The sequence below is a fragment of the Zonotrichia leucophrys genome, chromosome 3, assembly GCF_028769735.1.
Source record: "Zonotrichia leucophrys gambelii isolate GWCS_2022_RI chromosome 3, RI_Zleu_2.0, whole genome shotgun sequence".
In the NCBI taxonomy this organism is placed as follows: Eukaryota; Metazoa; Chordata; class Aves; order Passeriformes; family Passerellidae; genus Zonotrichia; species Zonotrichia leucophrys.
This window is the reverse complement of record NC_088172.1, coordinates 46,494,055-46,521,256: the sequence shown is the minus strand read 5'-3', so window position 1 is coordinate 46,521,256 and position 27,202 is coordinate 46,494,055. Positions and strand designations below refer to the sequence as shown.

General features: G+C 37.5%; 1 protein-coding gene across 8 annotated transcripts in view; it reads left to right on the top strand.

The window, feature by feature from the left end:
* PTPRK (protein tyrosine phosphatase receptor type K) overlaps positions 1 to 27,202 on the top strand; it is a 388,545-nt gene that overhangs the window by 121,123 nt on the left and 240,220 nt on the right. For all 8 annotated transcript variants that reach the window (XM_064708032.1, XM_064708028.1, XM_064708031.1 and 5 more), the window contains exon 3: positions 16,710 to 16,981. In XM_064708032.1, the coding sequence (XP_064564102.1) occupies positions 16,710 to 16,981 (272 nt within the window). The remainder of the gene's footprint in view (positions 1 to 16,709; positions 16,982 to 27,202) is intronic.

Below are 27,202 nucleotides of genomic sequence, written 5' to 3'. Positions count from 1 at the left end.
AAAAAGAATCTTCAAATGAGATGTTTCAAAGCAGCCCTCCAGTAGTTGCTTCCATAGCCTTTCAGCAAAGATTTAGAGGGGGACAGAGCTTCAGAAAACCTGCATTCAGTCTCACTGTGTGCATTCTGCTTCATTCAGTCCCTCCTTGGGGAAGGTTGAGGAGAGCCGTGAGCAGGCTTTGTTTGGGTCTTTTAAGGCTATTTTTATTGCTCACAAAATATTTGAAGTTTTTGTGTAGTCTGGAAGCCTAATTATCTGGCTATCCACAGACAGGGACTGGAAGAGTTCCAGTCTTGGCTTCTCTGTTACTTGTGTGCTTACTTAGGTGAAACAAAACCCTTAAGTACTTTGCTTTTACTGCTTGTTCTCTTAATGCTGGCTATGAAATTCAAGTAATAGAGAGGTTTTTGTGAGGTAGATACTGGCTTTGTGTTGAAGTCACTAAATTCAAGCTATCCACTGACAAACTGTGTTAGTAGGTATTTCCTAGCAGCATTTTTTTTTTAATTGGTAGACTAAAAGTGGAAGGTTTTACTTTTCAAGCGTGGAGAAGACCTGTGTGTAAGAAAGGTGTATCCTGGAACTCTTGAAATATAGTATTACAAGGTTTTCTTTTGGGAACAATGTTCTCCACAGGTTCAATATATGAAGCAATTTAGTTAACACTCTTTTGACTGACTTTAGGAGGTTAATTTTTCATATAGTGCCTATACTGTGCTGCTGGACTTGGTCAAGTTGCACACTGCTTTTCTTTATTTAGCCTATTGCTATCTTTCTTTTGAACTCCTCTCTTCCCATTTCTGTCTTTTCACATATCAAAGTCTTGCCTCTGAAGTCTTAAATTTCCGACCATTTTTCGTACAACTGTTTTTCACCCTTTATTCTCCCTTTCTTTAATATGCACCTTTGTAATGCTCTTTTCTCCAATACTTTGAGATGTCTCACAGCCTTGTACCACAAGATGTCTGGCAGAATATTACTTCTTTTTTGCACTGTGATGTGTTTTAGGGCTGGTCCTGTGGAACTCTGTTGTTAACTTCTCTGCAGCCCCGTGGTTGCCTTTTAACAAGTGTTTGTGTGTGCGTGTTTTTTTTTGTGTATGTCTAGCTATGCTTTCCTTTCACTTATATTATTTTTCATCTCTGCTGTTCCATCTGCTTTTATGCACCAGTATATTTGATGCTATTTTTTTAATGTGGAGTTTCAGGGTGTTCCATATTTATATGTTCTATTGAATTTGCCCTTTGGGTTTTTTGTTTTGTTTAGGCAGGGGTTTTTTTGTTTGTCTTTTTTTAACTTTCTTCTGCCTTATGTTTACATTTTTTTCCTGGTCAATAAGGTTTGTGCCATAGGAGTGTGAATTAGCTAGCAGGATAGAGCTTCAATGTGAAGAAGATTGTTTTTGCCTACTTAGCTCCTTGTAATGAGTGGTCTTGAGTAGAAATTAATAAACCTAACAGAGAATTGTGTAGTATTAAATCTGTTTATTGGCTATCTCTCAGAAATAATTCAGAGCAATATTGAAGTTTATTGTGCTTATGTTTGCATGTTATTGTCTTGTCCCGTTCTCAGCTTAATTATGCACCACCCAAAATGATTAATGGAAGGCAAAGATAGTTTCTGTTGAATCCAATGGAAAAATTACATGTCTGGAGGGGGTGCAGGATTTCTCCAGTGCTTTTCATTGCTTTGGGTACCATGGGTTCATGTGTGTTCAGTTTAAAATGAAAGGGTAAGAGCAAGAGTCTTGTTATGACTCACATCAAATGGAAATTTTCCAGTATGTTGCTTCAAGTCAGTCTCTCTGGCTGCACAGCTCTTTCAATAGTGTTATGATTTATCAGTATAGAATTCTCTTTTCATACCAATGTGATGCCCCTGTCGCTTTGGAGTAAGTAATCCAATTCTTAAGGCTTTGAATGGAGGTGAACCTTCATAATCATCCCTTCCTTGAAGACAGGAGCAGTATTTCTAATTGTTAGAATGATGATTAATAGCTGTCCAAGTAATTGTGCCTTATCAAGGCAGTGAGGCACTGATCATTCACAGTAGCAAATCTGCTTGCTGACCTTTGAATTAAAGGAGAAATTGTGGCAGATATTAAAAATTATGGCCTGTTGGTAGTTTTTCTTCCCAAAAGTTATACCTGTCTGTGATTTTAAACTTCAGCAGCATGGTTTACATAATATTATCATTGCTTTTTTTCAGGAAAACTGTTGATTCATTGGTTGTCATGTAATATGAAAGAATTAGTATTCTCTAGCAAATGCTAATTTGCGAAAAAATTAATATATGCTCTGAATACAAATTGCAAAAATAAACTGACAATTTGTTGCTATGATACAGAAACAAGTTCTGGCAAAAAAAGTGTGAAATTAAGGGCAGAATTTGGAGTAATTGTTTTAGATGGGCTACAGGTGTCTGGTATTACATAGGTGTAAATATTACGTGTATTCAATACACACTTTCATTTAATTCTCTTGGCTTCACCCTCCTATATCCCCGCACACCCACAATGTCTGAAGGTGTCTTTTGTGTAGAACAATTGAGCCTTGCAGGAGAGAGGCATTTCTCCTGATAGTTTTAGTAATATGCATCATTTTATATGCTGATTTTATCACACATTGTTCAAACTAGTTCATTAAAATTAAACATCACTGAATACTTCCATAGCCACCTGCACTGCCTTAATTCCTGTTTTGCTAAATGACTGAGCCATATGGTTGCTTCAAGCCTTGCCTTGCCCTTGCTGTGTTGAGTGTTTCAAAAATGCTTGATAATATTAAAGGAAAATACTGCTTCTTTCAAAATACATCTTACATCTCTCAAGGTATTGTTTTTATTCTGTTAAGTTTCTCAGTAAATTTCCAACTAAAATCATAATTTGTACCTGGCATTAAAAGAAATTAATGGGCTTTATTAGCTGTATAAATTAGCTTTCAAATTATTTTCAGCTTTTGAAGGTATTTGTTTGGTTTTTTTGTTTTGCTTTTTCTTGAGAGGAAGTAGCAGCCTATTTATTCCTGTGGGTCTGTGAATCTGTTTCTTTACATGTTTATGTATATTTTATGTAATAATGAGAACATTGGAGGAGGGAATGTGAGATGGCAGTTGTATAGAGCCAGAATGCCTTCTTTCACCGAGAGCTGATGGATTTCTTTTCCACCTCACCACTATCAGCAATCATACCCTTGGTTACTCGCAGCTTTCCCAAAACCAGCAAACCCCAAACCCCACAACCCAAACAGTGATTCCTATGTAATTATGTGAACATGTTTAACTGATTTCTATTGTTATATCTAATTTTTGCTTGATGGATTAATACTCTAAATGGAAATTGCTGTGTCACTGGTAACTTTGTCTTATTAGGGGCAAAACATTCCCTGAGCTGTGAGTTTCCTTGCTTGCACACCACTGTGGTTCAAGAAGGTGGACCTGATGCCCAAGCCCTCGGGATGCAGTCCTGTACGCTGCTTGGCTGCCAGCACTGGTGCTGTGCTGTCTGCCAGTTACTGCCTTGTGCTGTCCACCAGTGTTCCATCATGTCTTCTCCTTCCAGAAGTCTCGTCTGAGGTGGCCATCAGTAGCATTGGCATTGCGTTACAGAAGCTGCTGCCTTGCCCTCCTTTCCCATTTCCATCATTTTGAACCTAGAAAGACCCAGGAGGGGCATGGGAAAGGGCTGTTCCAGAGCTGTGTAGGTGACACACAGGACTCAGGGGTGCCTGGCTGTTCTGGGTGGCCTGAATGAAGTTACCTGTGAGTGCCCTACTCTCTCTGATACCTGTGGACCAAGGAAAAGCTGTTCTTGCTGCTGTCCTGGGCAGCTTAGGAGTAGGCATTGGAATGAAGTGCATTCTGTCCACCAGAACTGATGGTCTTCAGCTCCAGAACCTTGTCTTGACTGTATATTTAAAGTGAGCTAAAGTACAGATATTAGAGAGTACCAAGAAAGAAGTTCTATAATATTTAACAAAGTGCAAATTTATTGCTCTGAATATACAAGGAGAAGAAAGGAAAGCAGTAGATACTACTTTGTTCATTAAGCTTACGGAAGAAATACCTTGATGAAACTGAAAAGGTTTTTTGACAGGTGAAAAGCTGCTTGGAAAACACTGATAGCATCCACTCTTATTGTTTTTGGTAGTGCCATGGATGATGGAATAATAGATGTTCTTTGGCTGAGACTATTTAGGTTACCTGTGAGCCAATTTGAGGGTAATCTGGGGTTCAGAAATGACTGATGCATTGGGGCAGTGCTCATCAGGAAGAAGTGAAAAATAATGAGAAAGAAATTGTTTGGTGAAACTGCTTGAGCTTATTACACTGCTGTGAAAAAGGCAGACAGAATTGGTTTGTACATGATGCTCTGTGTAAATATGCATTAAATAATATTTTCAGGGTTTTTTTTCTTAGTGGAGTTAGAAGAATAGGTACTTTCAGTTTGGAGTATGGAAGGAGAATGCATGTTCTGGGAATTCTCAGATGAAAGCAGCTGAAATAACAGAGGGCTAAACAGCAGCATTTCCTCTGTGCAGAGTCTGAAGAAAATTAGGACTGTCTTTTACGGGATAGCGAAAGGAAATAAAAATTTTCAGGGAGCCAAAGGCTGGTGCAAAGAATGAGGTAACTGAACTTCATGTTGGCTGCTGATAGGTTAAACAATAATCATCTTAAATTGCAGTAAGAGAGATTCAGGTTGATGATTAGATAAGCTGTTAATTTAATTCTGGGATTGAGTACTTAATAACTGTCTCTTACCAGAGTCAGAAGTGTTCTGCTATCTACTGTCAGAGTCTTTTGTCCTGAAATGTTTCTATCTGCATAAATGCCAGGAACAGTTGTGTCTTCTGTTTGTGAGAAAAGAACGTACTCAGTCTATTGCCTATTTTTGTCTATTTCAATTGGAAAGAATAAAAATTCCTTTTCTTGCCCCTAATTAGTGTGGATTTCCATTCTATTTACAGGGAAATTCTGGTTAGTTTTTGGTCAGTCCCAAGAGCGTTGATAGGTAAAATATAGGAGGTAAAAATACTAGCTCTTTTTCCTCAAAAAAACCTTTTTTCGTAACTACTCTGTGATGATTAACAGCTGGACTTATTTTCTAACTTTGTTTGATATTACTTCACAGATATATATTTTTTAATAGAAAAGTCTAATGTTAGAAGACAATACTATAATGTCTCTTCATTTTCTGAGATGCTACTTGATTCCCAAGTATCTTATTTGAACATTCAAAACATTTGAATGCAGTATTATGATTCATGGTTGTTAACAGCTTCAGTTTTATTTTATGGTTTCAGCAAGTTCTAATTTTGAAGGAAAAGTTTGAGTCTGAAGTTATATTCTTAGTTCAGGATAAGTTATACATTCCCTTAGGAAGTACAACTGCAAAGCTTTTATTTAAAAGCCTAATTAGAGCTTTAAAAAGAAAAGAAAGTAGTTTTTGAATGACTGGATACTCCCATATCTTTACTGTGTCACTGAAGAAAACAGAAGTGGGAAATAAATAACAGAAGATTCTTGCATTAAATTACTTCTGGAACATGGGTTCAATGTCCTAATAGCCCTAAGAAGTAAGTGCAGTGTTTGACTAATGAATATTAGTGTTAAAAGTTCACCAATTGTCTGAAATGGAGGTGAGGTTCCCATCCTTCATATGGTACGTATTTGGGTAGATTTATGAGTTTTTTTGTATTTTTCAGAAGTTTAGGTTAATCACATTAGTTGGTGCCAAGGAAATGCTCCACTGCATGAAGTTATAAGCTATATATTATGTGCTTGGATGGAATATGTTTAGTATTTTTGTTGGCATTGTGAACTTCAGTATTCAAAACAGAGGATGATTTAAATGGCATTAGCATGTATAAACTAGTTATTTGGAAGCAAAAAGCTGTTTCAAAATTTATGAATTGGAGAGTGTCGTGTCAGGAGCAAAGATGTGAATCTTCATAAACCCAGGTGCATCCTGAGATGAAAACAAATTTCTTTTACAAGAGCACCAAGACTAGCCTAGCCTTTCATAGCTGTTGAACTTCCAAGTTTTCTCTGAAACAGCAGTCCTAGTTTATCTGCAATCTCTTTCTCCTTGTTGTTCTCCTATTGCTGGACATTGACACAAATTATTTCTTTCAAAACACTATAAAAAATGCTAGTATGCTAGCATGAGTGATTTTTTATAATTGATAGGGCTGTTCCCATCTATTTCAGGAGTATTTCCCTGTAGAAGAAAGATGGTGTGTACTAGACTGTAAAACCAGTTGGGCTGCTAATATGACTTGAGAAACAAGGGTTTTGTAAGGGGAGCTTATTTATCTGTTTGTTTTAAAACAGCTAATTTGGATGGAAAGTACGATGACCTCTCAGGCATCCTGGGCTCCATCAGGGCTGATGGAGATGCAGCAGGCATCCAGCTATGTGCAGGTTACAGCCTTTACTCTGGGTGTAATGCCTTAATGCTAATCAGTTGAAGTGTTTGGGAGAGAAGAGCAGTTGATGTCTGTGGAGCAGAGGGCTGTTAGCAAGATGTGAAGCACGACAGAGTTGTCACACACAACAAACCTCACGTCTTTGTTTTAACTGCAAGCTCCAGTGTCTAGGAGAGCAAGGAATTCTAATTTCTGAACTTAAAGTTTTAATGTATTTTGTAAGCCTTCCTAGGTTCTGTTTTGCCTTGTTTTTTGTCCATTTTTGTAATTTTTGTCTGCATGAATTGTTTCTGGTGTGCGATGTGTTTAGGGTTTTTAATCCAGTTTCTGTGGTAATTAATGTAGTGGCGTATGAATCCCCATACTCTTGGGTAGTGCCTTCCTCAGTGCATTTTTTGCGTATGTATGATTCATGGATTTTGGCTGTTCTCTTTAGGTGTTGTTAAATTATTTATTACAATTCTCATAGAGATATGCACTATAGGACTGCTTGGACTTGCAAGATAAACATTACCATCAGTAACTGGAAAATCAAAATAATTTCAGAAGAGGCTTTCTGTATATGATCCTTTTTTAGCCTGCTCCTTTCCATCTATGTCATATTCAGCTCTTTATGGGACATTCAGTGTCAATGTACCACGCTTGTTAAATTGCTCAAGATTTTATTTTACAAATATGCACAACCATGTGTTGATGGTCTGGAAGACTTCCTTGGAACTTAATAAATTTCAAGATTTCCAGTTTTTTTTTTCCTTAAGCAAGTACTTGAGTTCACTACAGAGTACTGTGGTTGTATTGACAAAGGCTTGACTTATGGTTATACTCAATGGGAGTGTGAGTCACTGCACAGTGAGGTATGTACTTCAGAGGGGAGGTCAGATGATATTTTGAAGAACAACAAACAAATCTGTCTTCTGAATGCATAGGATGAATATTATTTCCATTATTTAAATATTGTTTTAAATTGTTTTTCAAAACTCCTATCAGTGGTAATCCTTCCCAGCAGTTGGTTCTTAACTTATGTTCTGCATTTAATCAAGGTATATAAAACTCCTTTAGTGTACACCCTACACCTGTAAAAGCAACAAAACCTGGAAATAGAGATTCTTCAGGCCATTGTTGCATAAAGCAATGTTCTGAGAAAAATTGATTTCATGACAGGAAATATTACTATTTGATGCTGAGAAAAGTGATGGAAAATAAAGGAATGAATAGTCCTCCAGTTAGCACAAAAACACTAAAAAACCCAGTGAAAATGTTTTATCAACATCCCATGCTTTAAATAAATTCTAAGATGACTATAAAAAAATACAGGACATTTAATTTCTTCTTCTGAAAGGTCTGTAATAGCAGTTGTAATCTGCTGTCATGCCTGGTAATGAGCCTTTATTTAACTGTTGGTCATACTTGGGAGTAGTATTCCCAGCAGACAGTTGATTCTTATTTTCTCCTGTTACATGCTTATCCGGGGAATGGCCAGTTTTGTTTCTGTTTCCAGTTTCAGTTAAGCTGATAGGAGTAAGTATCTTCCTAATGCACTTTTAATATTGTTGCTTTTGGAAGAATGACTGGTGTATTAAAGACACTCTGAGTATGAATGCACATTCAAAAATTTTTTTTCCAGTTCAGTTAAAATCTAAATGCCACTTAGGAGGGGAAAAAAGCTTAGAGTGTTTGCAGAGTACTTTTTAGTTGGCAACAAAAAAAAAAAAGTCAAAAAGATACATAAAGATACATTTTAATCTGTCTTTTTTCTAAATATTTGAAAGAAGTTGCTCGAAACTATGTTTTTTAGTGGGGAAAATTCCACTTCAGTTTCCTCTCTTATCTTGATGTGACTCTGCTTCTTGTTGGGCTTTTCCAGGAGTCAGTTCATTTCCCTCATCTAGGAAGAAATCAAACATTTCTGTCTCCTTGCCTCTCTCAAGAGGAAGATGCAGGAGATCTAGGTCTTCTATTATGGGATTTGTGTGCTGCTTTGCAAGGGTCTGGTGAGCATAACTGGAGGAGGGCATGGGGTAGGAATACAAGTCCTGTGAATTTCAGTGGCTGTGAGTTTTCAGGTCACCTTGGCTGACATTTGTTAATTCTCTGTGCACTTGTTTTTGTGCACTGCAGCAAACACACAGCAGCACAAAGACTTCAACGAGTGCTCAGCACTGATGTTTTCTATAAGACTGTCTGCCCTAGACTACTCTAAATATTTTAACATTTCACTTTAATTTCTATTCAAATGAATAATATCCACAGAAACAGATAATTTGATTCTGATCTGTTGTAACACCCTTATTAATATATTGTCTGTTTTGTCAAGATCTGAAGCATCTAAATGATGACTGTACAGCAGCGGTGGTGATACAGTGGCATCCTAGAGCAGTGGGTGGATACAGAAGGGCCAACACAGGTCTTTCATCCTGGAAGCCTGTCACAAAAATGGGTGGAACAAAGCTAACACGGAGGGAGAGTTCTGTGCATTATTGCTCGCCTTACCCAGTCAAGTAATATCAGAGCAGCTAACAGGAATGGTGAAGCAAAATGGATTTAAACACTTCCCTGTACCTACTTTTCACTGATGTTGTTGCAAGTGTTTTTAGGTGTTCTTGTGTTCATGGGACTGAAATTTTCCCAGGAGGGGCAGGAGTGCCTTGGAGTTGGAAACTTTAGCTGCTGCTGTGGGAACAGCTTCAGACTAAAACATCTGACTGGCTTTAGGCTGGACAGGCACAAATGGTACCCAGTTATTTGATATCCCAACTGGATAGCTTCATCCCGAGTTGATGTTAACCTAGAGTTGGGATTTTTTTGGAAGTTTGGAAGTTTTTCTTAGAAAAGACATTTTCTTCCAGACAGAAAGCTGACCAATGTTTGCTGCTCTGGGCAGCCAGAGCAGCCCCTGAGTGACTGAGAAGCATCCTGGAGTTACAGAGCCACTATCCGTGGGGTATTTATGGGTTTGCAGCACAAATTCAGACAGTTCAGAGCTGCTGTTACTTTAGTCTTGGCCATCCATTCATGGGCACTGATGTTAAAAAATCCATGACAGAGTACCTCACTTAATCCCTAAAGGAATATGAAACTATTCCATGTGCTTTTTGCTTACTGAAATGCAGCTTACTGTTCAGTAACACTGTCCTTTCATAAGCCAGCCTGACACACCGTATCAAAAGTAATTTTCTGAATGTTTTGCTGGAAGAGGCAATTCAAAGGAGAACAATGCAAGATAAATGTTCTCTTGTACAGACATTACAAGCTTGCAATGCAAATTTCAATTGCTGAAATTTTCCTGTCTCAGGTTTTGGAGTTCCTAAAGTGTATGTATTAGCTAAAGTTCCATCACGTGAAAAAAGAGGGAGAAAATTACCATACCTCAGAAACTGGTTTGTCATCATGGTCTATTTTCTCTGCATCAGAACCAACAAGTCCACAGGATTTTGGTATTATGTATGAGAAAACTACAAATTCCAACACTTCCAGAGTGAAATATTTTTCATGTTTATTAATTTCTAAAATATTACTATGGAGAACAAAACTTTTGTAGCTACAACCAGCCCAAGAAACAGTTTTTGGTCAAAAGTTCATCATGAACTTTGTTGCAAATCCTGCATGCCTTGGAAACATGAAGTTTTTCATGTCTTGTTTTTCTTTTTCAATTGCAAACCTTTTCTTGTTCTCATGGAATTGAAGGATTCAGGACTGATGTTAGGATCAAGACAGTAGTATGATGGCTGTAAATACTGGTGGAGTGTTGTGCTGCCCATGATAATAATTCTTTGGCTGATTTGATGCTGTTTTTATCTGCCTTGCCTGGGTCAGTGCTGTCAGGCTGTGTCCCTGTTGCTTGACCTCTGTGGGTGTGTAATGGGGGAATCCCAGTTGCATGACCTTGCTGTAGAGCAGAGCTTTTGGCATCAGCAAGTTCAGCCTGGAGGGCAGGACACCTTTCCTCCTCCCGTGAAATTGCCATGTCGGTGTGAAATTGATGAATTGATGAGCTCTTGCAGTCCATGAGGCTTAGTTTCTGTTCAAACTGAGTGCTCTGCTTTTATTTGTACAGTGTAGCTTAACAACCTGCTTTGGTTGGCTTCTTTTAATAATTCTCATTTTCTATTGGAAATAGGAAACCTCCCAAAAGATTTGCATTTTCCAGACAAATTTCCCCTGTCTGTAATGTGTGTTTTTGTTATTTTTAATCTCTGTAGTAAATTCAGAGCCTTATCTTGACTTGCATTTGAGTTGTGGTGCCTTGGAACTGAGCTAGGCAATGAAGGTGAAATTCATGATCCTGATTCACCCCTGTTTTCACTTTGACAATCTGTAAAGAACCTGAAACAAGCCTTCAACAGTTTGAGTCTGGTATAGGGAATGATATTGTAAACAAGTGAAGTAAGCAGCAAGATACTTCTGAGTTGTAGCCATCTGAAGAAATTTTGGAGAAATCTTGTGTTGTTTACACCAATAACATGATTTTTGAGTTTTTTAGAATGAAAGAAGGTAAAACCAGGATATAACTATATTGCATATTTTAAGTGTGTATCAAATAATGTGTCTTAAGTAATATTATATTGTTGCAAAGTAACATTTTTCCCTACACATACTCCTTAAGGGGCATGCCTAACTGATGGTGCAGGACAGTAAAAGTAAAAACCCTAACAATGTCTCTAGTTTTTCTTCATAATTTCTTTAGGGTTTTTTTTTTCTTGGGTTTTTTTTTTCCTGCCCTAGGGATGCAAGCCTGTAGTATATGTTGGGTAATGAAGGGCAGAAAGTTATAATAGTTTCAGTTTTTATTAAACCTGAGCACACAGGGGTTTACCTGGAGTGTATTTAGTGGATTCATAGGCTTTGGTTTTTTTCTTTTGAAAAGAATATCCTCCCTGCAAGCAGAAAAATTTCAGAGCTTTTGACTTTTTATAATTAGCCTTTATTTTTTGCTTTCTTGCACGTTACAGAAACACAAGTTAAAGGGCTATCACAAACTGTCACAGGGAAGGCATTCTCTGAAGAGCAAAAAAGGCATGAATACTACTGCATGTGAAATATAATTTTCTGTGAATTAATATAGATGTTTCTGAACTTTTCTTTGCCGTCTGCTTCCAGTTGCAAGCCTATTTCTCCATTTCAGTGTCTGTTCTTTGCCTGCAGTCTCTCACAAATGTTGCCCAAAATGTAATCAGGGGCTATGTTCCACAGTCATTATTAAAACATAAAAAGGTCACATAGTCTCTAGCTTTAGGATAAGGCACATGAGTGCCTGGACCCTCCACTTTGTGTAATTGATATTGCCATTCACAGGCAGAGAGATTGCCACAGTATGTCCCCAAAATGGAGATGGTTTGATAGTTAGTTCTTTTTAGGAGGAAAGAGGATTTGAGGGACCTGAAGACCAGCCTGCTGAAAATTACAACTTTCACACTTGAAATACAAACCCATTTTTCAGGAAGCAAGGAAGTGAGAGAAAATAATTTGATCAGGAAAATGCTTTGTCACATTGGTACCTTACAGTAGGCACATTTTATTTTATATAGAGACTCCTTTTTAAATCTTAGTATGATTTCTTACCTTCGATTAACTGCAAGGTGATAGGAAAGCTTGGTTTTTAGTAGGGGATAAAACCAAAGACTTTTCGCAATTAATTAGTTATAGAATTCATTTATTCTGAAATGATCTGTCCTTGCCACTGAACTAGGACATCAAATTTAATGCTTATCAAAATAAATAAAAGGCATTGAAAACTATGAGGTCTTATACAGCTTTGTTTGATAACATGGCTCAGGAAAAGTCTCGTAGCTCTTGCTCCACAGCTCTGTAGACACCTTTTAGCAAGTTCATGACTTAAATGCCAAATAAGCATCAAAATCTTCCTGAAAGACTTATCCTAAAGCTGAACTGTTTGCATGAACTTGGTCAAAGCTCAGGAGGCAGTGCCATTTAGCTCTTTCATAGTCTGATGTTTCTTTTTTGTGTAGGAGAGAATTGGATTGACCTTTTACATCAGGAATAATATTAGAGGCTATTAAGTGGTAAATAGATAGAAGGCACTTCAGAGAAGAAAAGCTAAATGAGAGGTTGGAGTTTGATTTGGAGAAATCTAAACTACATTTAAGTAGAAAAAAATAACAATTAAGCTTCTTGGGGGAAAGAGGACGTAGTTATGAATTTTAAAGATTGTAAATTGACAAGAATGTAGAAGATTGTTCTGGGAATTACTGAAAGAAGGATGAAACATCATCACTGTCAAACTACAAGAAAAATTTTTTAGAAAAATGTTATTGATGTGTTGTGTGCATTTTGTAACTACAGTAACTGCCAGAGTAACAGAAGATGACATGCTGGAGCATAGTAAAAAATAGCGAGTCAAAGGAATATTTAAGAGCAATGGACCTTTATCCAGGCACAAATGATGATTTGAGATACTTCTTTCATTTCTTTGTAGCATTTGCCCTTTCTGTCTTTCAAGAAGAAAAAATGAAGTTCTGTTTTTTCATATTAAGTTTTTCTTTCTGCATTGCTCCAAATATGTTGGCTTGGTTTTGTTTTTTATTTTTTTTATTAATTTAATTTAATTCTTTCTTTTTTACCATTTTGGGATTTAATGGAGTAGCTCACTTGCAATTATCTTCCTTTTTGTATAATCTTAGTGGAAGCTACGCAGTTTAGTGTGTTTTTTCTTCCTTGTTTTCGAGGGAAGTAGGTGTATACAGTGTTTTCTGTCTGCTTGTGCCTGACCTTGTTGGACCAGTAACAATGGGCAAAAATCATGGAGCCTGGCTCTACTGGGATTTAAAAAAAGCACTTGGTGCTAGTGTTAGCTAGCTGCTCTTTACCTTTCTGGGCACTGCGGTGTGTTGACCTTGGCCAGCCCACCACCCTGCCTGTTTTGGTCCTTTCCTCAGCAGTACAAGGGGAAAAATAGTGTGGGCAAGCTCATGGGTTGAATCAAAGACATGGAGATCACTATCTTGTAAATCACCGGTTACTGTCAAAGACAAAACAGGTTCATACTGGGGAAAAATTAACCAAATTTCCCCCCCAGCACAGGGGGATGGGAGCTGGGGCTGCAGTCAGTCCATTGCACTTGGTGTCTGCTGCTCCTTCCTCCTCACCTGTCCCTGCTCCAGGCTGGAGCTGCACTGTGAATAGTTACCTGTTACACTTGATCTAACCTTTCACTGAAAATCCCAAACATTTAGGTAATCTTGGGAGTTTGAGACTGTGAACAGTTCCCTTGTTTGTTTTGCATTTCTGCCAATTCCAAGAATATCTTAAGATATTATGAAGCTTGTGCGATAATAAAATTACTAATAATAAATATTAAGATATTGCAAACATATATAGGTGAGGGAAAGCTCCTAACTCTTGGAAATGTATTGCATTTCTTTACAAGTAAAGAATGACTTTCTTATGAAACGTGAAAGCAAATATTTTTTATGTTTTCAGAAGATATAATTTTGCTTTATAGTTTACTCTGGCATTGGCTTCTGATGTTCTTGGAGTAGGTAGATGTCTGAGGGGGGAGCGGGGTTCTGTACATTTCTGGAATACAGCTGCTAAAATTTAAAAAAAGGAGAAGGGAAGTAATTTCCAAGAAGCTGAACAGATGCTTGGGCTTTGTGATAAATGGTCTATGAATGCTGTCTGGAGCATTTCATGAAGAGCTGTAAGACTACACGTAGATAGATGTAGCCAAATTCACTGCTAAGTATTTTTAAATGATGAAAAATGAGGTTGAGAAAGTGGGGTACTAGAAAAATATGTTGATATGTTAAAAATGTATGTTGAAGCTTCCAAAGGCTATAGCAGATTCCCTTACTATAGAAACAAGACCTTTAAATACTTCCAGTTTATTTGTTGCAATTTGAGTTGGATTTCTTTTCCTTCCAGTGGTTTGATCTTGAGAAAAGTGGAGAGAAACATTTTTAAAAATCTGCAAAAGTTGATTGCTGTATTCTAGTTCTTTGTTTTCCCCCTTCTCCCCCAAAGTTCACTTTCAGAAAACAATCTTCTTCAATAGATTAACCCTCCAACATCTTCTTTCAATTTCTTTAGAAATACTAGAAATGATTTTTTGGTTTTTGGAAAGACTGAGTTGCTTTTCATGTGTTGCTTAGAAATAGTTGGAAGATACAAGTAACAAAGGCAAAGAGGCAATTTAGATGGCTGTGGACAATTAATACTAATTGTGGGAAGCAGTCTGTAATTTCTTGCTGAATCTGTTTAGTTTTCCAACTCTTATGTGGAAGGAAAACCCCCAAATTGCTTTTGCACGGCCTCCTCCTGCCACAACTGTAGTATTCAGTAACAAAGCTTTTGGAAATCTTATTCTCTAGTCTTATGATCAGGTGCTTATAAGAACATGAGTGTTACTAAAATAGAGATTACTGTTGAGATTACAAACAAATATATTAAGTTTATTATAATAAATAATAATAAATAATAATTTATTGCTATTATCATAATTCTAGAGTCAAGGAGCATAAAAACTGCACACCAGTGGATGTGGTTTACAGTTTCTCAGGCAGTCATCAGCTGATGCTAGAAAATAATCTTTAAAGACTTAAAGTACCAGTAAACCTAAATAGTATAAGATCCCCTTGTGATTTTATAAGTGGCTATTAATGATGAAGAAATAACCAGGAATTGCTACTCTACCGAATTCTTCAATAGAAAAATAATGGATTCTACATAGAATTCTAAATATGGACTTGTTGCTTACATTGTAGTAGTTTTCTTTAAACCATCTTATGAAGATGACTACTAAAAATATGGATTTCAATCCACAGTGCTTTAATAAGAACAGCTTTCATTCTATAGTATTTCTTTCTCTCTTTATTTTCCCTGGAGTTTTTTAGCAGAGACTTGTTCTACAGGCTAGTAAATTAGCATCTAACACAGATGATTTAATCCATGTACATAAATTTTCATCTTTTCCTGAGCAACAGCTTGTGGACAATTTTCAGATTGCCTAATACAACTGTTTAGGACATAATAGAACACGATAGTTCCTTGTTGCCTAAAAATCTAAGGATAAAATCTGAAAAACAAAATGATAATAATTTATGTAAACGTACTTCATAGAAGATTTTTCACCAGTATTCATGTACATACTCCCAGCACTTCTGTGAGACTACTAATTTGGGCAAATGTCCACAAATCCATTGTTTTTTTTTAAGGTTCAGGGTAAATTTTTTCTCTCTTTTTGATTGATTTAACCTGAACTTTCCTCACAAGAAAAGGCTCTTAATTGTGATGCCCTTTAGGACTAAAAGTAAAAGGAAAATCTATCAATAGGAAGATTCTGGAATCATTAAGCAGATGGATAGGTAAATTTAGGGCAGGAGACTTTGCTGTGGCAATGATTCAGTTTGTATGTTGAATTGGATTTTCTCACTTGGTTGGGAAGTTCAGCCTGGCATACCCTGTCTGGCAAGCTTTCTTCTGTGGGGTCACTCACTTGGGTAGTACCTGGCCTGGAATTGTCACAGTTGAAGAAGTGGATCAGCTCTGGGCTAGGTTAGAGGCAGCCTGTCTTTACCATCCATTCTGCAGGACAGCAGGACAGACTCATTCATTATTACTGCCTGTACAACACGTTAAACATATGATTTTCACTTCCTGCCTTTGTAGCTAGACAGGAACAGCCTGTTTTGTCCTGCGTGTATTTGTCATACATGTTTACAAGATTGACACTCTTCTAGCTGTAGAAACTTCTGTTATCCCCTTAAATCCATTGGCAAATGGAGCAGTAAACAGAGCTTTTTCAAAGAAATGAAATTTGTCTTGGTGTCCTAAGTCACCTATTTCCATTGCTAATATATCTCAAGTCTGCCTCTTTTTTGGTACAAAAGGGTGTTATAAAGCTGCCTTGAGGAATATGGACCTTTTTGTTTTGTTTTCAGAAAATCTGTTGAGCAAGTTGAGAAAATTTTGGCCTCAGTGACCTCAGAATAATGATGATCCTTTGCTTCTTTTTTTTATTTTTTTTCCATCTGTGACCATGTTTCCAATTATCTGATCCTAAAACAAGAAAAAGAAAAGTTGGTAGGTGGAGATATCTAGAAAGGTCCTTAGAGATATGTGATATCTTCTGTAGGTACGACTTCAGTCATGTGTCTAGCCATCTTATAGCTTGTTAGATTTCATGCCACTTGAATTTTGAGGTTTCTGGGATAAGAAAACCTATACATTTCCTTTTATTCACAGTGAACAATCAGTTTCTTGGTGTTTATCTCTTTCCTTAATACGACTTTTTTTTTTCCCTTTTTCCACTCCTCCCTTTCTCAGGATCATATATGATAGTGATTTCATCAGACCATGACCCGGGAGAAAAGACTCGACTTCAGCTTCCAACAATGAAAGAAAATGATACTCACTGCATCGATTTCAGCTACCTTCTGTACAGCAAGAATGGAGGAAACCCAGGCACTTTGAACATCCTGGTTAGGGTGAACAAAGGACCACTGGCTAATCCCATCTGGAATGTCACTGGCTCCACTGGCAAAGACTGGCTGCGAGCAGAGTTGGCTGTCAGCACTTTCTGGCCCAATGAGTATCAGGTAAGCTTGCAATAAATTCACACCACTTTAGAATATTAACTGCAAGGTCCTATACACTTTGTGCTGTTTTGATGGAGTATTCTCCCAGTGTCCTCAACTGAAGTGTTCCATTCAGTATAAATAATTGTCTGGGAATGGATATTTTTATAACAGGTGATTGTTCCAAAGTTATCTGTTATTGAATATAGGAGAAAAAAATTTAGCTAAAAAAAAGCCTTGTTAAAAGAAATGGTGAGGTTAAAGTCCAGGAACATCAAAAATTATGAACTCCCAGAAATAAATTGCCTGAGCAATTGTAATTTGTACTTGTCTTCCCTCCTCTCTTGTGTATGCCTGTGTTATCGTGTCTAATTACATGACCGTAACTGTGGTTTTTTCCACATGACATTTGCTTCATTTGCTGTGCAGGCAGAATGGTGCTCACCTAATGAGCAGCTGTTCAGGATGTGTTTTTTTCCTCTTTGCTTGCTATGGGACAAAACCACCTGCAGCGCAGGCCTGTTGTTTGGAGGGAAAAATTGTTTTGTTATTACTGGATGCTGTTATTTCATTTGTTTGATTAACCTGAGAAAGTCCCTGCAGCTGTTTTACTCAGTGGGTATTTGGTGTGAGGGATGAATCTCATACATGGGCATTTTTGTTCTGGTGTCTAGAAGTGGGGAGAGTTGGATTACATGTGCTTACCTGAATTGTAACACCATGAGCCCTATCTAAATATTTGTCATTAGTGCTCTTGCAAACAGATTGGGTATTCTGAGTAATTATTAAATGAAAGAAAGTGGCTGCTTTGTTAATGGTTTTGTTGAATAGTGATATTGCAGAAATGTATCTTAAATGTGCCTTTATCTAAAGTTTGTTGCAATTCCCCACTATCAAAATAACATCCATAAGCAGACTTCAGTGCGAGCAGCCTTAAACATATGGTGAAAATGTGATGTGATTTGCTGTCATTTTTTTTGGCCTTTTTGGGCTTTGTTTCCCTGGTTCTAATGTTTTTATTTATAAAGAAGTTTCATCTACCAGTGGCATTGAAACTGGGTAAAATTTGATTTAAAGTTCTGAAGCCTGGTTCCAAAAAGCTCAGTTTTTGAGGAGGTGTTTTATTAACCCTTTTTATGTTGCTAGAGAGTACCATTTGGTGTCCTTAAACAAACCTCAGGAGCCTTCTATAACAGAACAGTAGTGATCAAGTATAGCAGCATAATATGCAGTAAATCAGGTTTCTGCTGACAGATGGCCAGGCTTGACAATGAGATTGGTGGTTGGAGCCTTATCTTAGCAACATGGCCATTTTTCACTTATGTTATAACCTTCACATTATCTCTCCATAGACTCTGCTTAAATTCATTCTTTCTCTTGCTTGGTCATCCAACAGAATATTGAAATCATGTGTAACCCAGTTTATGTTTAAATTAAACATAAGCCTGGAGTAGAACAGGAGGACTGCTAATGCAACCTGCTCTGATTTGTGGCCAACTTGCACAATTGCTTTTATGAACAGGAGAGGAAATCTGTGTCCTATCTATACACAAATGCCTGGTTGCACCAACAGGGTTGGAATTTTTGTGGTTTTGGTTCTTTTGGCTCTCAAAGTTGTGGTTAAACATTGCTCTTGATAGGTTTTTGGGTTTTTGTTTTTTGTTTTTTTTGGGGGGGGGGAGAGTTTAGTTTGGGTTTTTTTCCCTATAGTTTTGAGTCGAGCTATACTTTGGAATGGAAATATTTTTTCATTTTTCTCATATGAGTTCCATGCTGTACACTTGCAGCTTGTGATCTTGGCACTTTTATCTACCTGTTGGTCAACGAGTTTAGCAAGCACTGAGGAAAATAAGCACTGGTTTCTATAACAAGAATTGGAATTGGATCCTTGCCTGTACAAGCAAGTTCACTGCTAAAGATCACAGCTGAGCACAATTGCTTGCACGTACTTTGTTGCAATCAGGTAAACTTTGCTGCTGTTTCCTTGGCTTTTAAGTGAGGGAGGACAGTAGAGATTATCAGGGGCTGAATAGCACAGGTTGCACTCTAAGGAAGTCTCGTGTGGTGACTTGGAGGTTAGAGCATGGCCAAGTAGGTTGTAACAACAAGGGTGTTGCACCTGAGCTAATTAGCTTCTAAACAGCATTCCTGTACTCTGCTGTGCTCTGTTGAAATATTGCTGCTTCCTGTTCAAAACTAGCACAATGTTTATGCGTGTCACTCTAGTTTATTCAGTTTATGCATTTTTGGATGAATTTAACAGTTCCTTTTGCCCACAGGAATATAATATTCAAATAATCCATTTCCTTTACTTTCTTTAACTGCATTCTGCTGGACATTTATTTATATATTTATCTTCTGACAAAACGGCACAGTTTAATATAGTAGCTTTACTGGATGAAATTTTTTATCTAGTCTTGTACCCTGTCTCTGCTGGCTGACAGTGCAGTGGAAGCTTGTAGAAGAGCTCAGGAAGAGGACAAACTCAACATGGTTATACCTTTCCCAGAATATATTTCCAGCCTTGAGCATAGATGTGGCTCAAGAACTTTGAGCTTAAGAACCTGGGTGATGCCTTTCTGTCTTCCTGATAGTATTTATTTTTTTGCAATGATTTAAGCTTCTAGTGTCTACAGTGCACATGACAAGGAATTCTGATGTAAATTCCATGCTAGGATTATTCCTGGGGGTTTCTGTAGGCCTGGGGCTGGTAATTCTTCAGTTGTCATATTTTGCACTCAGGGAGTTTCAGAAGTCCTGTAACGATGCAATCTGTCTCCTGCTAGCAATGCATCTGCAGCTGCTGCTCTGCTTGTTTAACATGTGGATGAACTCTCAAAGAAAAGGGTTTGGTTAGACAATGCCTTGGGATCAAAGTTGATTTGATTTTGGTACTTGTTAGTTCTGTAATCTTTTTCTTATCACTCTGTTGAGGCAGGTCAACGGTAGCGTATTTTCAAGTGTGCTTCAAAAGACAACTATTTTGGGATTTTTGTTTAAACCTTTTAAGTGACTAGGAGTTTTGTCTGTTTTCTTTGTTGGTTATTACTGTAATTAATCTGTTTTAGTTGAGATGTTTATTCCTGTCTGAATGAATTGTTTTGTCTAATGCTTCTGTTCGTTTCCCCAAGTTCTCTCCTGCTTTGCACAGTAGGGGTTATCTGACTCCTGAGGACTCTCTCTTCTTTTCTGCTTCTATCAGTCATTTTCCCACTTGCCTTGCTACCTATGTCATCTCCTTTCAGTTTGATTTTGTTTGTTTGTGGTATGCTTGATTTTATTTTTTTTTTTTTTAGCCACTGTCTCCCAAAAGGTCCCTGTTTGCTAGTTTTTGTATGGTCTCACCCTCAGCAAATGTGTTTTGCTTGCACAGGATCACATCTGTGGTTGCTCACATATGAGGTCCACATTGAAATGTGAACCATGGGCTTTTCAGTTTTGGTTTTATATTACATAGCTGATGTTTATATCAGAAACTGGTAAATAAACCCTTGGAACCATAAATTTCTAACTTGTAAAATGCCAATTACTTGGTTTCTTTAAAAATTCACTATATGCTAGTGGTGCTCTTGTTTAGCCAATGTGCTGGCTGGGATACTGGCTTCGTAGCAGTAATGTTGCACCTGGAAGTATAGCTACCAAAGTGAAAATACTGAACTGCACTGAGCAGGTCTTTAATCAGTTCAGAAATACTGCAGGAAAATGCTGGAAAGCCAAATTATTTTCTTGCAGAATTGTGAATACTGATTTGGATAATTAATTTGTTCTTGATTACAATACTGATGATTTATTGGATTTGCAAAATTTTAAATTGCTCAAAGATCTTGTAAAATTACTTTCCTTTATGATCTTGAAAGGTCTTGGAACTGTAATAGAAGCATAACAGGAGGATGGTAGACTGAGGATTGAGTAATGGTGTGTACAGTTTGGGCCATATGCCACATAAGGTAGGAAACAGATTTCTTGTGAAATACGAGCATTTGTTGCCTTTTTGGATATCAGATCACTATTCTGAACTTGTAGACATGTGAGACTCTAAACAAGCTGCATGCAGAAAGATTTGGGAAGACATGGGCTTAGATGCGATTTAGTCATTTTGTATAGCTAAGGAAGGAAAGCCACAAGTGAAATGGAAAGTACCTGTGTAGAACTGAGTTATATGGTAACTTTAGAAGAAACTCACCCTCCCAAACTCCAACTTTCTTAAAAGGCTAAGGTCCTTTATGTTATAGATGTGCTTTACCCTTGAAACACTATCAAAAAAGTACAAAAAATTTATTAAATAAAAACAAGCAACATTCCAAAGAACTGATATTTTCATAGGCCTTTATTTAAAATATTTTGGAATACACAAAATTACTGATAATAATACCAAAAACACACTTTATAAGTAAAACTTGGAGCTAGTGTAATATTCAGGAGAACACTTAGGGGTTTAGAAAGTGTTTCTGATGAGAAAGAACTAGTTGAATGTAAATTGAATGACTAGTTGATTGTAATATGGAAAGCGCTTTTCCTGAAAAGTTTGAGCAACACTGATAAGCAGCCAGCCAGTTAATGTTACAACTCTCAGTATAAGTCTTGGATGCTCAGTGGCAAGACAGTGAAAATTGTCTGATGGAACTCTCACCATGAGGAGGAGTTCAGGGGCAGAGGAGAGCGATCTGTAACTGTGTGTGAGAGGCAATGCTGAAGCAGGCTAAGTAATCTGGCCTGGGAAAAAACCCAGTTTATAGGAATATGATAGAATTATGCAAAACCCTCACTAATATGAAAGGGAATCCTCTTCCAGTTCAAGAATTAGAGGCCTTTTTGTCTGGTGGTTAAACCAGACTAAAAATCAGAATGGAGGTTGGTCACACTTCAGGCTTTAGACCCATGAATGTGCCTGACAAATATGTTGTGGATGCCTAGCCTTCTCCACCCCCCAAGTCAATGTGTGCTTAACTTTTTTTCTGGATTCATAAATGTAATTTAATTTTTATTCTGTGGTTATTTAAACCAGTTTGGTCATAGTTTGTGTAAATTTTTGTCTGGCTGTAGAAATAAGACCTAACTTTGTCTACCACTACAGCCCATTTCTCTTGGCTCTTTTCCCCTTACCATTTCCTTTCAATCTCACATGGGGTAGCATAATATTTGGGACTTTTTAAAACTGAAATTTAAAATTAGGCCTGTTCAATTATTCAAGTTTCTAAGGATTCTCAGAAATAAGGTATGAATTAGAACTTTTTGGAGGGTGGTTGGTATTTCATCCTACCAGAGCTATAATTTTTTGAAAATGTGTTGGTAAAAGATAGATTAGCTGTATAATTATAGAAATCTAAGGTAATACTTAATAAACAGAGAGGTTTTTTTTCATTAAACTTAGAAAACTTGTGTTTGCAGGTAGTATAAATCACTGAAATGTTCCTTGTGTAGGTGCATCATTCTTTAGCACTCTTTTTGGGAAATAACTCCATTAAGAATGCTCCATAGCTTTTAGGAGTTTAAGGTGACTGTCAAGAAGCTATTTTGTTTCTACTTCATTACTGCACAATGAAATGGCTTATACATTTGTTTCCTTTGTCTTCCTTCTCTCCTTCATAGTTTTCACCAGATGAAAGCACTTCTAACTGCCTCACTACTTACCACTATCTCTAATGTTTGAAAATATCTCCAAAGAGGAATGATGTTTTTCTCATCAGAAACTTTCTAAACCCCTAAGTGTTCTCCTGACTATTACTTGCTAGGCAGCTCTTAATCAGAAGACTTCTTCTTTATACAGTTAATTGAAGAGTTAGTTAGAGAAAGTTCATTGTTTAAAGTCTTTCTTATTGCTTTTCCAAGCCTTGCCAGTGCAAACAAAAATGCCAGCTTTTTAAACTGCTAGGATAAACATGAATGCCTGCAAGCATATCTGTCACATTTCTCTCTCAATTCTTCCAAGATGTTTATTGATTTGATGATGACAAAAACCCCACATAATTTCCAATAGAGTGATTACCAGAACCATTTTAATAATTTAGTTCTGCAGATCACAGAGCACTCACAGCTCTCAAAGGACTTGTACAAGTACTGACTTATTCCAGTATTCAAACTGGGAAACCATAGTGCAGGGAGTGAAAGTGAGCATTGCCCAAACAAGCCTCATCACAGCTGAAGTGCCAGCATCCAGGTTTTCAGTAACACCATTGGAGACTTCTTGGAAACTCTTTTATTATTTCTTAGAGACAACAAGCAGGCTTTGACTGTTAGTTCAGGTCTGTGGCTTTGTTTCAGCAGGGGATGTTCTGCAGACCAGCCACAACGTGCTTTCTTTCCTTCCAGAGTTAGCTCATTTATGGGCACAGGAACTACCTGAGGGATAGGCAAATGGTGGTGGTGGGGAAGCAGGTAAATAATAATGATTTATGCTGTTGGCCTTTCTCTCACCTATTGTGTTGGTTCCTGCCCACTAGCTTGCTTTCTTTATTTAAGAAATTTAAAATTGCCTTAGAGAGATGTATATAATAACTTTCCTAGCTTGGTGGGTTTGACTTTTGTTAGCATATTTTGATGAGACCTAATTTATTTTGGGGTCTGCTGCTTTGGGAAAGGGACAAGCTGATTAATTAGTATCCAAGAATTATAACAATTTAAAATAGCAGAAATTATTGTTAATTGGGTAAAATGTGTCAGCCATGTCTAAGTCAGTGATCCAAACTTTACTTCACCATTGCAAGCAGACATGGCTCTGCCTCCACAAAACACCTAGAACTCCATTCCAGCAGGGATGTAGAAGAAATTACTTCAGATGCCTTAATTTTTACAGGCCACAGAGCTGTATAATCTGAACAATTGCTTCTGTTGCTCTATTCTTAGTCCTACAGAAAAACTGAATTCACAGAATTTAGAAGCTGACGAGTTTGTATTCTGAAAAAAGACGTCAGCAGTTTACTCCTTCCCTTTTCCTTTGTTTAAAATTTTCAATATTGTCTTTTCCACTGCTTCTCTTTGTTATATTACAATTTGTAAGGAGCTTTCTTTTGCTCTACTGTGCTCTGGGTTTCCTTTGCCGTATGTATGATCTGCACTTAAAGAAGAGTAGAAATATTATACTTGAAGTACTGAAGTGTTGTAAGGAATTGCATAGCTCTGCATACAAGACTCTTCAATTCTCTTTCCATCAAATAATGTAGTACCAATGAGGCTGATGAAGATTTTGACCTTTTTTTCACTGTTCCCTGGGAAATAGTGATTGTCTTCAGGGTGAAGTGATGAAAATTTAGTAGATGCTTGGTGTTTTCCAAGGCAGTGAAAGATTTGGAGGTTAGTATGCCATATGAATCTGTTTTATGAATTACCTTAATAATTACCTAAAAATCAAAAGTGGAACACTACTGGCTCATGAGGACTTACTTTGAGATAAATATGTAATATTTTTAGCTGGTGCCTAATTTCTGGGGAGATATGTGTGACTTTAACCTCAGCTCTCTTCCAGGAAACATTTCTTGCATCTGCAAGGTGGTATGCAAATTTTGTATTAACCTTGATTACCAAGATCATGAAAAGCCTGTAGCATTCTCCTCCCTGTCATACTGCAAGCAGTGTCAGGCAGTGAAGTGGAAAACACAGTATTGCTAATCAGCCATCTCGGAACGCCTGATTTTTTTTTTTTTCCAAAAATTCAAGATTGGCTTAAATCATCATGTGTAAATAAAGAAGTTCTGGATATGGTTCCTTTTGTAGAGATTATTCTTTTTTAGGATTTCAGTCTGTAGTTGAAAATCATAATTACTTGTTACATAAGAAGCTCAGATTTTGTCATATTTTTATGAGCTTCTGCAAGATCCTATCCCTTTCTAAGAAAAATTGTGAATATCACACTATCAAGGAGCTGGCAATGATATACTCTTCCACTTGGCTCTTTTATTCACATGAAAAGTGAAGTGAATGAAAGAGGATTATGGCAGAAATCAGTGATATATGCCTGAAGTAGATGGTTAAAAGAAAGCAGAAATTGATAATACTTCCATTTCATTATATGGGTTCTGAAAAGATCGAGTAATGAATTGTACTCTGCTAGGGGTTTTTGGACTACCCCTAAGTGAAAGAGAATAAAAGAAAGAAATATAATAGTGCAGTATTGAATCATTATCAGAAAGTTCACTAAAATCTCTGTACTTCAAAACTGGAAACCAGTCAGTCTCCAAATTCATGGGCCTTGAAGAGTCAGGGTTTTCAGTTTAAAAGTCTGAACTCATCAATTCAACACTAATAAGATATATTTTTAGGCACTTTTTGCTGTGAAGCATTGTATGCTGCCAGTAGCCTGTATTTTCCCTGACCAAGCCCCAAGGCCTCTGGGGGTTTGACCCCAGCTGGCAGTGAAGCCCCACACACTCCCTTCATCACTTCCTTCCACCTTCCTAGTGGGATGGGGAAGAGAGCTGGAACGACAAAACCAAGAAAACATGTACGTTGAGCTAAAGACAGATTAATAGGCAAAGCAAAAGCTGTGAGTGCAGGTAAAGCACAAGAAGGAGTTAATTCACCATTTGCCGTGGGCAGGCAGGTGTTCAGCCACCTTCAGGAAAGCGGGGCTTCGCATCATGTAACAGGACTTGAGAGTACAAATGGTATCAGTCTAAATGTCCCCTCTTTTTTCTTCTTCTCCCATCTGTATATGCTGAGCATGTTGCCATATGGTGTGGGGTATCCCTTTGGTCACTTGTGTGTGTGTGGGGAGTCACATGTTCTGGCTGTGCCCCCTCCCAGCCTGTGCACCCCCAGCCTGCTCACTGGAGGGGTGGTGTGAGAAGCAGAAAAGGCCTTGGCTCTGTGCAACCACTGCTCAGCAGTAACTAAAACATCCCTGTGTTATCAGCTCTGTTTCCAGAGCAAATCCAAAACAGTGCCATATTATGAAAAAAATGAGCTACTATGAAAAGATGAGCTCTCTCCAGGCCAAAACCAGTGCAGCTGGAAAAAAAAAAATAATACTGAGAATTATGCAGCTACTTAACTTTGTTTTGTCCTTTCCTGACTTTTGTTATTTAGGGCAAGATGAAATACTCAAGAGTTTTTTGAGTATGTGCACACCATACTATAATGTATTGGTTGTTTTGATAGTTTTGTTTAAAATATTTTTTCTTTTTCTAATGCTAAATGGTGAACAAGCCTGAGGCTTGGAGTAAAGTCAAAAGGTATTCTTCATCCAGACTAGTATGTAATAGGAATCCCATGTTGACTGGTGATATGACCTCCTCAGAGAGAAATAAGTACCTCATACCTTTTTAATTCTCTCTACCCTGCATGTGCTTCTTTTCTGAAGTTTAGACTTTGTTTGAGGTGACATTGGAAAAATAACTGCGATAGTTGCTCTGAAGGAGAAAATAATCAAAATTCAAAGATGGGGGAAAGTGTATCAATTTATTTGTGCTAGAATCACATTCTGATCAAATGTACAAGGTCCATGTATTCAAACAAACTGGTATTGAATTTTCTGCTTTGTCTGGGAGACATTACAAAGTGTTTTAAAGTCACCCTCACCCTCCTTGCCCCTCTTACCAGAGTGAAGTTAATTATACCCCTGTTCTGGAAGTTCTGAAACACCATCTGAAGTAGAGCAATTTTCTGGCCCTAAGATAGTGATGGGAAGTTTGCAAACAGGCGATTGCCCTGTGGGAGATAGAGCAATGGCACAGTCAGACAGTTCTTCTGGCTCCAGGCCAGGAATGATTGCATTGGTGTCTTTATAGACATATTATTTTCATCTTAGAGAGTTCTTCCTCTTCTTCCTAGTCATGTATGGAGCTCTTTTTCTATTTTCTTTAAATGTCTTTATGCAACTCTCATAAGATCTTAAGAATTGGTATAAAACTTTTTGGAGTGGACTCCTTCAGAGAAGTATCTTGACTAGCTGAAAGTGCACCATGAGCTGTTTTTTTCCTGGTGTTTTTTGGTGGTTTTTTTTTTTGGTTTGGTTTTTGGTTCCCTCTGTCTTCTGGAGCGTTTTGTATGTCATCCATGAGACTTTTTCATGTCCTATTAATTTGTTGGAGTGGGTCCTGTAGCTGGAAACCTTTGTGCTTTTTTTGATGCATTTGCCAGGTTTACTGCATCTGTCCTTATGTCACAGACAAGCAACAGCAAATGAAAGCCCAACAGTTGCTCGACAACTGCAAGACAGAGCAAAGACATGTTTTCCATGCTCACAGAAGGTACAGATTGTGTGGGCACCCCTGCTAATGCAGAGCAGAGGAATTAATGAGGTTGTTG